This window comes from Anguilla rostrata, chromosome 10 (assembly GCF_018555375.3).
Source record: "Anguilla rostrata isolate EN2019 chromosome 10, ASM1855537v3, whole genome shotgun sequence".
NCBI classification, from domain to species: domain Eukaryota; kingdom Metazoa; phylum Chordata; class Actinopteri; order Anguilliformes; family Anguillidae; genus Anguilla; species Anguilla rostrata.
Window position 1 is genome coordinate 1,128,888 of NC_057942.1, and position 14,661 is coordinate 1,143,548.

Below are 14,661 nucleotides of genomic sequence, written 5' to 3' on the forward strand. Positions count from 1 at the left end.
GTACAAACGCTTCAGGATAAAAATATAATTTTTCCACGACGTCTACATGCATGCCTATTTAAAACAGAAATTTAAAGTATAATGTTGTAAATGAGGAAAGTTCAGTTAATTCCTGTCAGGCAAATAAGCAACTACCTATTGATGCTGAACCGTTCATTCAGGACAGGACCAGAGCAAGGCAAGACCTGTGTGCTTTAATACTCATTTGTGTTATCACAATCATTTACAAACACACAATGATATGTATGGTTATGTGATTATGGTTATGGTTATTGCAGAAAATTGATATGACGTTGTATTTACATAGTTTGTGTTTTTTTTTTAAGGAAATACTCCGATAATGGTTTTTTTTAACGTGAATGAGGTAGCACGGCTAGCTAGCTGTAAAGTCGCATTGCTAGTGTATCTCATTGACATTTGATGAAAATAAAGTTAAAATACAAGTTATCAGCATTGTTAAATGTTACACGCATTTATGCCGTGCGCTATTATTATTTATAGAGCTATCGACTACGTATTTGAGTGTTATGTTACTAAGGCAAGCCTCCATCCAGTCAGAATGGCTTGGTAGCTCGATCAACTTAGTTGTCATTCTTTGCAATTAACATTACTAGTTCGTTGTTGTCCAAGAATTTGTACTGTTTGCTAGCTAGCGGTGTGCATTATTAATATTATTTATTTATTTTTTTAGCTAGCTAGCTATTATATTAGATCCATGCACTAATACCGTCGCCAGACGATATGCTTAAATGTTTTAAGGGGATAAATTGATGTCTTCATGTTGCTTGCTAGCTACGTCCACACGTGCCCCTCGTAGTTAGGTAGCTAGCTATGCTGACTATGCCGCTTGCTTGCTATTTAATTAGGCTAGCTAACTTGGCATAGGGTTGGGTGGATTTTGCTGAGCCGTTGCTACGGGGCAGGAGGCAGTACGCATGAGACTCATCGTATAGAAAGTACCGGCATGCAGTCGTAATGTAACGCTAGCTGTAGGCTATAGCCGCGGGAGATTAATACTGCATTCTGGCAACACCCATTTTGGAAGTGTTCCATCAGAGCCCGATAGCGCATTGAGGTCGGACTAGGGATGACCGTATGAAAATTTCACGGTATGATAATCGTACTACTCAATATCACGATTTTCGGTATATCACGGTATCAGGTTTTAAGATAAAGAAAATTACACAAAGTTTACAACACGATCTGTTTATTTATGGCTCTGCAGATTTTTTAAAAATAAAAAATAAAACAAAAAATGCAACTGAATAGTTCACTCCTTGTAATTGTATACGAGTTCGCTTTTGGGGGGATATAATTCTTCATTACGGTCGGTATCAGAATCAGCATCAGACATCGCAAGTGTTGTAAGGGACTACAAACGGAGATGCCATGTAGATGTAGAACAGCTAGCTAGCCAGCGTTGCCAGATGGGAAATATTAAACTATCGTACCGGAGGCTTAAAATGATCGGATTTTAAAGAAAATTATCGTACACAGCCAAAAAAGAGAAATCACAGGCGTAAATATATGATTTCACAAAAATAGCGTATTTATGGTAAGCAATAACCTTGTTTGACACGCCTACTCACATACTTCAGCCAATGAGTGCAATACCAACAGCCACAAAGGGGAGAAAAACATTTGTGCACCACATAGGCTGCGTGGAAGCAGGCAACTTCCTGGACCCTACTCAAATGACTGAGACTCACTAAAAAGCCTGGTCTACGGATAATGTCAAATAGCCCACAATTAAATCGCAATCGCTCAAACATGTAATCGTTACAATTCAGAGCTGTAACGTTACTATTCATCAGCATGGAAACAACAGTTGTATAAGTCATCAGTGTAGAATTATAACGTTATGCTGTGTCAATGTATTTAATATGCTGTATCAATATTTGTTTGTTCTTGTGAAAGCATGTCTCTTTTCAAAACGTCCAAAAAGTCTGTCAGTGCAGAACTGGCCCTACCTAGTCTGTGAGTTCAATTTCAACCTCAGTTCTTCCGACGACTTTCTCTTTGCCTCTCCCCTCAGCTTTTTAAACTTGTTTTTTACATGAATGAAAAAAATAACATCGCTGGTAATTTGTAGGTAGCCAGCTAGCTTACATTTTACATCTGAAAGAACGAGCGGGAGAACGGCAGCCCTGCAGCTGCTCGCTCCCGTTGGGACACGCACGTCATGCATCAAGCATAATGGTTGGCTGGAAAGACGCAACCTGTGTTTTTAAATGATTTTGCCTCTAAATACAGATCTAGGATCAGATGTGTGAAAAGGCAAACCGGATCCTGAATCAGCAGCCAGGGGATTTAGTAATTTCCTTTCCCTTTTTTTGAAATGGCGAAATTATCGTACATTTGGGCACTGGTTGAAAAACAATTCCCCGCATGAAAGTAGCTTTTGTCGCGTGATTTACTATCACGGTATTACGTTTTTGCTAGTACTATTTCATATTTGATTTTTATGGTATACCGTCATACCGGTATACCGTCACATCCATATGGCCGGACCAGCAAATCTGAGCGAGACGCAACATATGCAATTCACGAGATCAGTCAGTCCGCTCGCGCCGCAAAATTATCACGAAACTGATTGCATACATTTATTCGTTAAAAATGTAAAGAACAATGTTGAAAAGTTAAAAAGCTAGTCTAGTTTTTTAAATTATTTTTTAAAAAGACAAACATACATTACATTGCATTTATTTGGCAGACGCTTACATTCAAAGCGACATGCAATAAGTGCAATGTAAGTCTGGTTATTTGGCGTACACGTCTGGAGTACCGTCCCCTCAAGTTTCGGAAATCGTTGCTTAAGCCAAGTCTTTCCATTAGAATTCTACACCGCTAGAGGGCAGTATGGTTCTGTTCTAAGAAGAGCCATATGTTGTGACCTTTATGGTCTGGTTTTAGAATTTCATTCCAGAAATGTCAATGAAAGTATTTCCCTAAATTGGAGGGGTGAAAAGTAAGGGAGCTGTGAAACTGTAGAAGTGAAAAACGCAAGTTAGAACATACCTAAAAACCATTTCTGTGCATTCTAGACTGTACACAATGGCTACGACTGAAAATGCAGAACCGGGTTCTCCAGACTACAAAATGGAGCACAGAGGTGACTCGGATGGCAGGTACCCTCTGAAAGTTCTCTACTGTGGAGGTACGTGAAGGAGTGACCCACAACCTTTTGTCTAAAGATGGGCGATAAGTCCTAAAATAGATTTAATCAGCTGCAAAGCACATATGTCTATGGGCCCCTGTTTACGAAATATTTTGCAGTTTATTGGAGCTCACAGCAGTTCATAAAGGAGGATTGAAACACAAACCAACTACAAAGTAATCAGCCCAAAGTGCTGAGAAGCAGGTGTGCACGTACACATGTACCCAGGGCCTGTTTACTTACCTGTTGCTTAGGCAACCATTTTTAAAGAGGATGTGGGTGCAAGAGGTGTTAACTCACCCCCCCCCCCCCACACACACATAAGTTAATTTATAAACACAGAAATGAGCCTTTGCTATTTTGAATCAGCTGCATGTTTAATGTTTGGGAAGTCAAACAGACATGAGACTGTAGTGTGAAAGCAGGAGCTTGCACACACTTCCTGTTTCATACTACTTTTTTTGTATGATTTTATTTTTGTTTCGTTGTGAACACAAAACATGACATCTTATACATTTATCACACACAAAACATCCTAACATAAATACAAAACATCCATACAAACCAAACATTATTAGACTTACATCAAGACATACAAATCCACATAATTGCTCAGTCCTACATATCTACTATATTTCCAAATCATACCCCCTATTCATTTTGACAACTTAGCTATCCAATACCTTTTCACCTAATACTGTTTCATACTACTGAGCCACCAGTGCTTTGCTTCAAGATCGCCCTGCTGCTATCCATTTTCAGTTCTCCTCCTCATCCTGTTTGAGAAGTTAACTGAGCAGCAGGTCCTCTCTGTCTTACCCCAGAGAACTGAAGCCTCATGCATCATGTCTCATGTGGTCATCGATGGTGTCCATCATCTATGGTGCCAGTCAGTTTATCTGTGAGTCTTCATGATTGAGAATTATTCAGGTGGTTCTTTGTGCCCTCGTGTGATTCTGCCCTGAATTAGTCATATCAAGTGTACCCAAAATGAGCAGGAGATGTGCTAGAAACTCTTTGTGCATCTAATACATCCGCTGTGTTTCCTGATCTCTCCTTCCCTCTCTTGCAGTGTGCTCCTTGCCCACAGAGGTAGGTGTGAAGACAACTCTCAAGCTGTCTGGCTTTCTTTGCGTTTTAGATGCGAAGCACCAGATGGATTTGGCTTGTAACTAGCTAACTAACTGAGTAACAAACTAACTAACTAACTAACTAATTAATTGAGTAACTAAGTAACTAACCAAGTAACTAGCTAACTAACAGAGTAACTATGTAACCGTTGCACCATGAGGTGCTGTCATCCAGTGCCTGAAAGCTTTCCACCCCTGGGTGGCGCTGGAGTCAGCTGTGCGTGGCCCCGTGGGGCTGCTGACCAGTCGGTACCGGCGTGGTCCGGACCCCACGCTAGACCGGTGGGGCTCATCCAGACCCCCACAGACCGCAGCAGGCTTTACTCAACACTGTGGTGTCTCCCCCCCCCCGTCTCCCCCCCAAACTGAGCAGGGACCTCCCCTCCCGCAGTGCTGAGTCCTCTGTATCATAGGGCCCAGTCTGAGGAGCTGAGGTCCATTCAGTAATTGGCTCCAGCTGTCAGCCCCCCCACCCTCCACCTCCGGATGAACTGTTCAGCCGTCCGGGACAGTCGTATTGGGCAGCTCTGCAGAAGATTGTGTAGACTCACCAGATACTCTACTCTTTCCTGCGTTCCTTCCGCTGTGATTCCAGTCTGTAGCGGGCGTTTCTGGTGCTGTGCCACATATAACTGCATTCAAAATTTTCACGGGGGGGGGTGGGGGGGTGGGGGGTGGGTGGTGGTGGGAGGTAGAGAGGTCCGAGTTCCGATTCAGCTTCAGTGGTAGAGAGATGGAGCTTCCTGTGTTATGGATACAGAGTATTTTTATAAATTAAAAAACTCACGTGGTTACACCCTGTGTGGTTGAGTTATTTAGCACTCAGTGATGGGAACTGTACCAGCGTTCGGTAACTGAGTGGAATTGATCTGATTAGGAATCAATCAATCTGATTTTTGAGCCTGAAATGGGTGCTGAGTTAAAGGTGAAAAAAACCACAACAGACCCTGTGGCTCTCCAGGAACAGACGTCCAGACCCCTTGCTCTGGAGTATGTGATTGGTTGAGGGCTATGGGATCAGTCCTTCCCCATTGGTGGGAACTGTACCGCTGTTTTCCATCTCAGCTGGGCGTGTCCCTCCTCTCTCTTCCCTCCTGTAGTACTGCGAGTACCTGCCTGAGCCCGCCAAGTGCAGGCAGTGGCTGGAGAAGAACTTTCCGGAAGTGTTCGCCAAGATGACCCTCGGTAAACCCTTGCGCTTCACACCGCTCCCAACTGCCTCGGGCAGACCAGGACGGAAGTGCGCCGTCTCCGTGGTTACTAGCTTGTGGCACTTTGTTTCTCCACTTGATCCGCAGGGAACGCTCCAAAGCAGGAGGTAGGAGGAGGAGGAGAGGCGCCCCCTGCTGGGGAGGAGGAAGAGAAGAAGAAACAAAAGAGGGGTACGATTTCAAACGTTAGTTTCTTTTTGAAAAATTTGATACCGAAAAAGGGCATATAAGGGATTGATGAGTATGCATCGAATGAGGCCAGTTTTTCTGAGAAACAGACCGGGTTACAGACAGAAACAGCGAGGAACTTAAGGAACTTAGAATAGCTGGTATGATGTGGTGATGAAGAAACATGAACCAGCAGTCTGTAGTCTATTTGGGGAACCTGTTCAGTGAACAAAAAAGGAGAAGGACTGAAAGCTGTCGAGATGAACCAGCTGTTTACTAGAAATAAGGTGTTGATGGTAATTCATGAAGCTCAAACAGCCCTGTGACTGAGTCGTGTGAACTGGGCCGCCCAGAAAGGACCAATGAGCACATTTCCCTTCTTCAGCAGCTTCTGTTGTTCATCTCCCAACTTTGAGCAGTATACAGGAGCAATGCAATATAATGGATACGTATATGTTTTATGATTATGAATATATATCTATTTTATAATGAATACACAGCGCATACATTTTATGACATATGTATGCACACACACACAAACACACACATATACACACACTACATGGCCGGTGGAGTATGAGGAGACACTTCTAATTAGTGGGTTCTGCTACTTCTGCCACACCCATTGCTAACAGGAGCATAAAATCAAGCACAAAGCCATGCAAGTTCCATAGACAAACACTGTAGGATGGGTCGACTTTCAACGTGGCTCTGTCATAGAATGCCACCTTTCCAACAAGTTAGTTCATCAAATTTCTGCACTGCTAGAGCTGCCCCAGTCAAATGCAAAGTGGAAACATAGGAGCAACAGCTCAGCCACAAAGCGGTAGGCCACACAAGTTCACAGAACAGGACTGCCAAGTGCTGAAGTGTGTAGCGCATAAAAATCACGTCCTCAGTTGCAGCGCTCACTACTGAGTTCCAGCCTGCATCTGGAAGCAACGTCAGCACAAGAACTGTTCGTCGGGAGCATCATGAAATGGGTTTCCATGGCCAAGAATCCGCACACAAGCCTAAGATCACCATGCGCAGTGCCCAGCGTGGGCTGGAGGGGCGCAGAGCACACCGCCATTGGCTCTGTGGCAGTAGAAACAGGTTCTCTGGAGTGATGGATCGTGCTCCCCTCTCTGGTCGTCTGACAGATGAAGCTGGGTTTGGCGAATGCAGATATTTAAAAGGGTAGTTGTTTGTTGTCTTGCAGGTGGCAGGGGTCAGATCAAACAGAAGAAGAAGACCGTACCCCAGAGGGTAACAGTGGCCAAAATCCCACGCGCCAAGAAGAAATACGTGACCCGCGTGTGTGGGCTCAACACATTCGGCAAGTTCCGTCCCGTCCCGTCCCGTCCCCACACCAACCTGCAGAGTCCTGTCTGGAGCCCTGTCACTCCCATGATGCTTTGCAGTTGCCCTGAATCTGACTCCCCTGGGAGACATTGCTAATGGACATTAGCAGAAAAAACATCCTTCAGACACATTTTAATGACTGTGCTGGTCTAACTGCACATAGCTGTGTAACTACAGATCTATAATCCAGGCTTTAAGCTCTCAGCGTGAAACTGGTTAGCACTGGTTCTGAATGGGTTCATTTTATAAGTGTCTCTACACATCAGTGCTGGTTCACTTCTGTACCACTCCAGGCCACACTGACACATTTTCACCCACAAATGATTCAGTAATTAAGAGCAGGTGCTTCTCACGCAAATGAGAAAAATGAATTAATGAATTGCCTGAATGTGCTGGAAAACAGTCAGTGTTACATTAACAGATATTATAGTTACAATCCTGCGTAGTATTTCTAAGCCTCTCATGCAACACCCCCCCCCCCCATTACAGAGCACTTGCCAGTCTGCCTGAGGACTGCGGTGGTTTTCTGGTCAAAGCTGAAAATCAGCAGGCCTCAGGGTCATTTGCTTTACAGCAGACCGGGGGGGTATAATGGTGTAATGTAGGTGCTATGGTCCCCCTCATCCCCATAGAGATCGACCTGAAAGAAGCTCAGAGGTTCTTTGCACAGAAGTTCTCGTGTGGAGCGTCTGTAATGGCCGAGGATGAGATCATCATTCAGGGAGATTTCACAGACGACATCATCGATGTCATTCAGGACAAGTGGCCCGAGGTGAGGATGCTACTGCCTCTCTGCACTGCATTACTCTGCACTACATTATAAAGCACTGCAGTACACTACACTGCATTACACTGCTCTACATTACACTACACTGCATTACACTGCACTACCTTACACTTCACTGCAGTACACTAAACTGCATTACACTGCTCTACATTACACTTCACTGCATTACAGTACACTGCACTGCATTACACTGTAACACACTGCAATGTACTGCACTGCTTTACACCTCACTGGATTACACTGCAATACACTACACTTCAATACACTGCACTGCATTACACTGCAGTGCATTACATTCAGCAGCGAGACTGGGCAGGGAGACTGTGCAGCGAGACTATGCAGGGAGACTGTGCAGAGAGACTGTGCAGGGAGACTGTGCAGGGAGACTGTGCAGAGAGACTACAGAGAGACTGTGCAGGGAGACTGTGCAGAGAGACTATGCTGGGAGACTGTGCAGAGAGACTGTGCAGGGAGACTGGGCAGGGAGACTGTGCAGAGAGACTGGGCAGGGAGACTGTGCAGAGAGACTGTGCAGGGAGACTATGCAGGGAGACTGTGCAGAGAGACTGGGCAGGGAGACTGTGCAGAGACTGTGCAGGGAGACTACAGAGAGACTGTGCAGGGAGACTGTGCAGGGAGACTGCAGCCTCCTGCTGTGCTTGGCGCTCCAGCTTTGAGCAGAAGTGCACTCCTCTCCCCTCTGCAGGTGGACGATGACAGCATAGAGGACCTGGGAGAAGTGAAGAAGTGAAGAGGGAGACTGCACTTTTACAGACAAGATGCCACAAGATCCCACAAGACACCACAAGACCGGGAATTACCCAGAATGACCTGGCCAAATAACGAGTGCATTAAAAACTGCCTTTTCACCTTTTATTTACTATATGGAAACCATAGGCCTCAGAAGTCGTGTCGTCATTCCCTTCGGGTTCGTTAGCATTTTCGAGACTTCCGGTTCAAAAAATAGACGCCCCTACGGGACAAATGAATGGCGATTTCCGAATTCCTTTAAAATAAATTATGACATTTGGATGTTTTTTTGTATATGAAAAAATAATGCTTTTTCCCCATTTTTTATAATCTAAAAAAATTGTGTCATTTTAAAAAGCCAATTGCTAACGGCTAAGTGGTTAGCGACCCCGAGATGACTCAAGGCCTATGGACTCTGCCCCCCAACCTGCAACCCCCCCCCCTCCCCCCCACCAGTTCTGTAGTGCTGCTTCATTCTCTGCTGCCAAAGGTGTGATGTTTGAGTTCCTGTGAAAACGTTGCACTAAAGCAGTCTTTAGAATAATGAATTCAATGTTTTGGCCTCACTTTTATTACTGAGTTTATTTTAAAAAAACACTTGACTCAGTGGAGCACTTTTCTTTAAAATAAATAAATAATGATCTGTGCTATCTCTCAACCTGTAGTGTATAATAACCAAACACAAGGACTGGTGTGTTTTTGTGGTTCTGTGTTCAGGTGACATACCTGAAGCCTGTTTGAGTCCTGTGAGCGGGTCACTGTGTTAATGTGTCCTGTGAGTGTGTCACTGTGTTAATGAGTCCTGTGAGTGTGTCACTGTGTTAATGTGTCCTGTGAGTGTGTCACTGTGTTAATGTGTCCTGTGAGTGTGTCACTGTGTTAATGAGTCCTGGGAGTGTGTTAATGTGTCCTTTGAGTGTGTCTCTGTGTTAATGAGTCTTGTGAGTGTGTTAATGTGTCCTGTGAGTGGGTCACTGTGTTAATGAGTCCTGTGAGTGTGTTAATGTGTTAATGAGTCTTGTGAGTGTGTTAATGTGTCCTGTGAGTGGGTCACTGTGTTAATGAGTCTTGTGAGTGGGTCTCTGTGTTAATGAGTCTTAGGGACAGTGCCGCTGTGTAAAATACTGCAGCTACTTAAAGGAAAGGAGCTGCATGATCTTCCAGTTTCTCTGCGGAGAGTCTAACAAACCAAGTTCCCCTTACAGCTGATATTAACACGCTGCAGATCACAGTTTGGCTTCCTGGGTTAAAACCACAAATGTCCCCAAATAAAGGAAGTTGACAAGCACACATAGCTGAGAATATTTGTAAAAAACAAAAAAACAGTAAGCTAAAATAGAATCAACAAAAAAAGCAAACTAGTGCACTGTTGTTGCCACTGGTTTTCTTGCTCAAAAACTTATTGCATGTAAACATTTTCATTCTGTATTATGAATCTTTCTTTTAAAAAAGGTGCATCTGTGCTAAATATTTAAACAGCATCGCAGCAGTCTTCCTGAGAGGTGGGAACTTTGAAGTTCCTGTTCGAGAGCCGCTAAAGAAACTGTGGCTGGTCCCACTGTCTCTAATTGTTATTCTTTCTAAGTATCCCCAGTTACAATGTACGTCTGCACCATCACAGACGACTTTCACAGGAAATCTGAGAAATTAGTGGATGACACTTTGATTCAGATGGAACTGCAGATGGGAGACGCATGGAAAGTAAAAGAATGATTTTAAAACTATACACACAAACGTAATGGTCATTTCTTGGATTCAGAATATGAACTTTCAATGTTAGAACGCAGGAGTGGGACCATCTCTAGAACCATCGAGAATCTCTGGTTCACCTTTGGCCACAGTAACGATGCTTCTCTTGTGGTTACTTTTGGCGGGCGCGTGGCTGTCTCTAGATTATTTCTCTTTGAGAGGTTGGAAAAAAGAAACACACATTTTATTATTTAAAAAAAACATTTTAAAGGGCGTACTGTTAGTTTTTCTTTTTTAACTTTGAAAATAACCTTTTAAGCCGAGTCTTCAAAGGGGGTGGAGCTTGAGAATGACTGTCAATGAGAGCGCATTTAAATGTGGTTTCAGAAGTCAGACGCTTCTCTCATAGGCTTCCGCTCTGGGTCACTTCCGACTTAAAAAGGCCCCAAATGCTCTGAGCTCGCAGGACAGTGCCCATCTTTTTAAAGACGCTCGCAGGCCTCAGAGCTAAACCTTCCATTTTGAGAAGCTCTGGTGTTGTGGTTCGAGTCTGAGGATAAGATGATTTGGACGAACGAGACGTGCTGCGCGTTTGAAGGCCAGCTGCTCTCCAGAGTGCTGCCGCCTGTGCTGCTGCTGGAATGCCTGCTGGGCATGCTGGGTAACGGTGGGGCCCTCTGGATCTTCTGCTTCTACGTGAAGCCCTGGAAGAGCAGCACGGTCTTCCTGTTCAACCTGGCTCTGGCCGACTTCCTGCTCATCGTGATCCTGCCGTTCCGCGCCGTCTACTACCTGCGCGAGCTGGACTGGGCTCACGGCGACGGCTTCTGCCGCATCGCCCTCTTCATGCTGGCCATGAACCGCGGCGGCAGCATCTTCTTCCTCACCGCCGTGGCCGTGGACCGATACTTGCGGGTGGTGCACCCCCACCACCCCGCCAACTCCGCGCCCGTCTCCAGGAGCATCTGCGTGGCCGTCGCCGTCTGGCTCCTCACCATCTCGCTGACGGCCTACCTCCTGTTCGAAAGAAGGCACTTCCCAGGGCACTTCCCGGAGCACAACAAAACGTACTGCGACAGCTTCATCATCTGCCCCAATTCCACCTCCAACGGGCACCGGGCCATCTTCGTCTTCTCCTTCTACTTGCCGCTGGCCGTCATCCTCTTCTGCACCCTGCAGGTGGTGCTGCAACTCAGGAAGCAGCAGCGGGACAGGCAGGGGCGGATCCAGCGGGCACTCCACCTCATCGTCCTGGTGGCAGGCGTCTTCGCCATCAGCTTCCTGCCGGCCAACGTCACCCAGCTGATGATCTGGGCCAACAACTCCAAAGAATGCAAATCCTTCGAGCGCCTGGACACGGCCTTCTACATCACCGTCAGCCTGACCTACCTCAACAGCGTGCTGGACCCCCTGGTCTACTACTTCTCCAGCCCCGCCTTCAAGAAGGTGTACAGGCGAGTGGCCCGGCTGAGCCTGAGGAAGAGCGAGGAACCGAGCCCAGCCCAGGACAAGACCAGGGACACCGGCTCCCAGAGCCTCAGCCAGCTGTGACCCAGCACCCGCAGCACTCCTCAAATCTAGAATCCAGACTTGGGTCAGCTGCTTTATCTGAAACAATTTAACCCCTTCAGACACCTGTAAAATTCCTGCAGATCACTGAAAACACTCAGAACTAAATTCATAATTTTTTTCACGGAACTGATCAAGTATAATTAAGAAAACATTTTTCCACTTTATTTATGGAAAATACATGTTGTGAAAAGGTGCGTGAAAGGCACTAAATGCACACAGTAACCGATCGATGAAGACAGCATTTTAATCGCAACTTTTGGTTAGTAACATTTTTGCTGAAGGTTCTCCAGAGTTCTGCAGGAGTGGTTTAAAATTTTACCAGGGTCTTAACAAATAAAGCACTTAAAATATATATTTGACCGAGATTTAATTGGGGGGGGGGGAACTGCGTGTGACAGCTGAATGTCATCTGGTTTCAGTTCATAATTATGTCAGCTATTTTTTTTTGGCTGTCAGCATAGAAGATTTTCCATATTACTAAAGATTACTACTTCTCATAATTTGGACTCAAGCACACGGTTGGGACAGGACTCAACTGAAGCATCTTGATTCAAGCACACCCACACAGAAAAGCCTTCAGCCAGGTAACTCAGAAAGAGCTTCCTCGTGCCTGCCACAGATCCTGTGCATCCTGCAGCTGCCATTCTGCTCTATGACAAATACGTCCAGCCCCGGTTCATCCGTGCATGTATGTAAGATCTGAGGTGTGGAAATGTAGCACAGGGACCCACGGCAAAGGACACGGGCTCCTTGCTGGGGGGCTCTTTTCATACCCTTAACTGCTAAGCTTTATACATGGGATTCTATGTCTAAAAAAATTGATTTAAGCTGTGCGAATTGCTCTGGATAAGAGTGCAGGCAATATACCACAAGCCTGAATGTAATGAAAACTTTATTCTGCAATCTATCCTCAGTATTTCTTTCTGTGAAGTGTAATGTCATTTTAAAAATATACAGAGGGGAGAATACATTAGGGGTCTAAGTTCTCATTTATTTTATCTGTTTTTGTTAATTTAGTTATTATTTCTTAATCCTTGTTTCAGTCTTCCTTTCTGATGTGAATTATTTTTATTCTGTCTTGTGAAGCGCTTTGTAACTTTGAAAGGTGCTATATAAATAAAGATTATAATTATTATTATTACAGTGTCTCATCCAGTGTTTCCCATTAATTACCTAGACTGTGGCGGCCTGCCATGGTCTAATTTGTCCCGCAACAGTTTCACAATGAACCAAAAATATATTTACACTTTTTTGCATTTGTGATGCCTGGGTACCAAAATAGCTGTGCGTAATACCACACCTGGTTGTTTACGGCGTTGTCGCCCTCTTTTTTAGCACATTCTGGTTTGATTGACAATTCATTTATTCAGTAGGTGAGAGTATAAGCTCTCTAAGGATGTATAACATGTCTAATTTTGCTTTTGGAATAGTGCTTTTTTAGGTCAGCGTAACCAAATTTTTTTCTTATCATCGCATTCACATACGCATTCACTCTGTGGCAGCAGTAAAAGACGCTGCACCTAACGAAACATGGTCAACGATTTTTGCATAATTTCTTGGAAAATATTATTATTATTATTGAGGACTTCTGAGCATAGCTAAGCTATATGTTTGCTGACAGACCTAGCTGACATTGTTTTCTGGAGCAAAACAGAAGCGAACAGAACAGTATCATTGCTTTACTGTCTCTGTCTCCATCTACTGAACATAGATAAGATTTCATCATTGCTATGTAAGAATTACTGATGAAAATATTTTGGTAATATACGTTATTTTTGAAATTGAGTATCTTTAAATAGGTTAGTGGTATTATATAATGTGGATATTTCACATTGTAATGTAAGTGTTAGATGGTAGTGTAGTTTTTGTGAAGCATGCAACAGTGATGACATGAGAGTTGGAACACTGCCAAAACACGGTGGACGGTTGAAAATTGTTTTCGTATCGTCCCATCTCCATACAAGAAAACGTACGAGAGTACAGAGTATAGAAATACATACAAGAGTTAATTATTACACATTTAGGTACTGTACCGCTTTGTGTGACAACGTTTTTGCATTATTTTTTAATCTGATAGCAATGTTTTGTCTTAAACCTTCATAAGGGGTTCATTTATATGCTGTGTAATGGACAAAAAGCATTTTATTAATTTTTGGAGAGGTACAATAGAAATGTCAGCTACAAAAGGCAATGAGAGGTGATGAATACCATGTCCTCTACCTATAAGATAAATCATAAATCTGTATTAAAGGCCCCCACGCATGAAATATGTTTTGTGTTTATGTGTTGACCAATGTGTTTATGATTAAATTGTTTACTAGAGCACAAAATTGTTTACAAGTTCTTCATAGATCTAGCCTCTTAATTTTGCTCTCAAAGTGCACCAGATTGATGCATTTGACTTGTATAAAATTTTCTTTTTTTGTATGCCCCCGGACCCCCCTAGAGGGTGCAAGGTCCACCCACCATAGTCTCACACAATCCTGTGGGAAACGCTGCTCATCTAAAGGACGACGCAGTCAGCCCTTCACTGTGTTGGGGAATTGGGTTTGCAGAGCAGTCCAGAGAGCAGTACCCACCAATACCGCTTCCTGCAGAAACGTACTTTCCCCAGTGCTCCCATACACGCACAAACCACACGCACGCTCAGCTGCAGTGGTCCTACGGGGCGCATGCGTAACTACACAGCTGTCAGAACATGTACGATAAATCACAACAGGAAAATATGATAGGTTATAATATACAATATATATTATTATTAGAATTATTATATCACACTGCCGTGTCAATTTTGCACGTGTTGTCAAACCAGACGTCACTTTTACGTATTATTATTATTATTTTTTACCCGTT

The 14,661-nt window shown here is 44.1% G+C and overlaps 2 protein-coding genes across 2 annotated transcripts; both read left to right on the plus strand.

Moving 5' to 3' along the window:
• Positions 1-10: 10 nt before the first annotated feature.
• Positions 11-9,190, plus strand: LOC135264582 (density-regulated protein-like). The gene is made up of 8 exons (XM_064353305.1): positions 11-178; positions 3,045-3,157; positions 4,230-4,249; positions 5,388-5,472; positions 5,586-5,669; positions 6,868-6,984; positions 7,643-7,782; positions 8,504-9,190. Exons 2-8 carry the CDS (start codon positions 3,055-3,057, stop codon positions 8,546-8,548), a joined length of 594 nt encoding a protein of 197 aa, XP_064209375.1. The 5' UTR covers positions 11-178; positions 3,045-3,054; the 3' UTR covers positions 8,549-9,190.
• A 996-nt stretch (positions 9,191-10,186) lies between these two features.
• LOC135264590 (hydroxycarboxylic acid receptor 2-like) lies at positions 10,187-12,185 on the plus strand. The gene has a single exon (XM_064353313.1). The coding sequence runs from the start codon at positions 10,798-10,800 to the stop codon at positions 11,785-11,787; it is 990 nt and encodes a 329-aa protein (XP_064209383.1). The 5' UTR covers positions 10,187-10,797; the 3' UTR covers positions 11,788-12,185.
• The last annotated feature ends 2,476 nt before the right edge of the window (positions 12,186-14,661 follow it).

Excerpts from the sequence above, each read along its gene's own strand:
- LOC135264582 (XM_064353305.1), top strand. The coding sequence starts at position 3,055 with ATGGCTACGACTGAAAATGCAGAACCGGGTTCTCCAGACTACAAAATG. Across the intron at positions 5,473-5,585 it reads GTTCGCCAAGATGACCCTCG|GGAACGCTCCAAAGCAGGAG; the intron begins GTAAACCCTTGC and ends CTTGATCCGCAG. Across the intron at positions 7,783-8,503 it reads TTCAGGACAAGTGGCCCGAG|GTGGACGATGACAGCATAGA; the intron begins GTGAGGATGCTA and ends TCCCCTCTGCAG.
- LOC135264590 (XM_064353313.1), top strand. The coding sequence starts at position 10,798 with ATGATTTGGACGAACGAGACGTGCTGCGCGTTTGAAGGCCAGCTGCTC.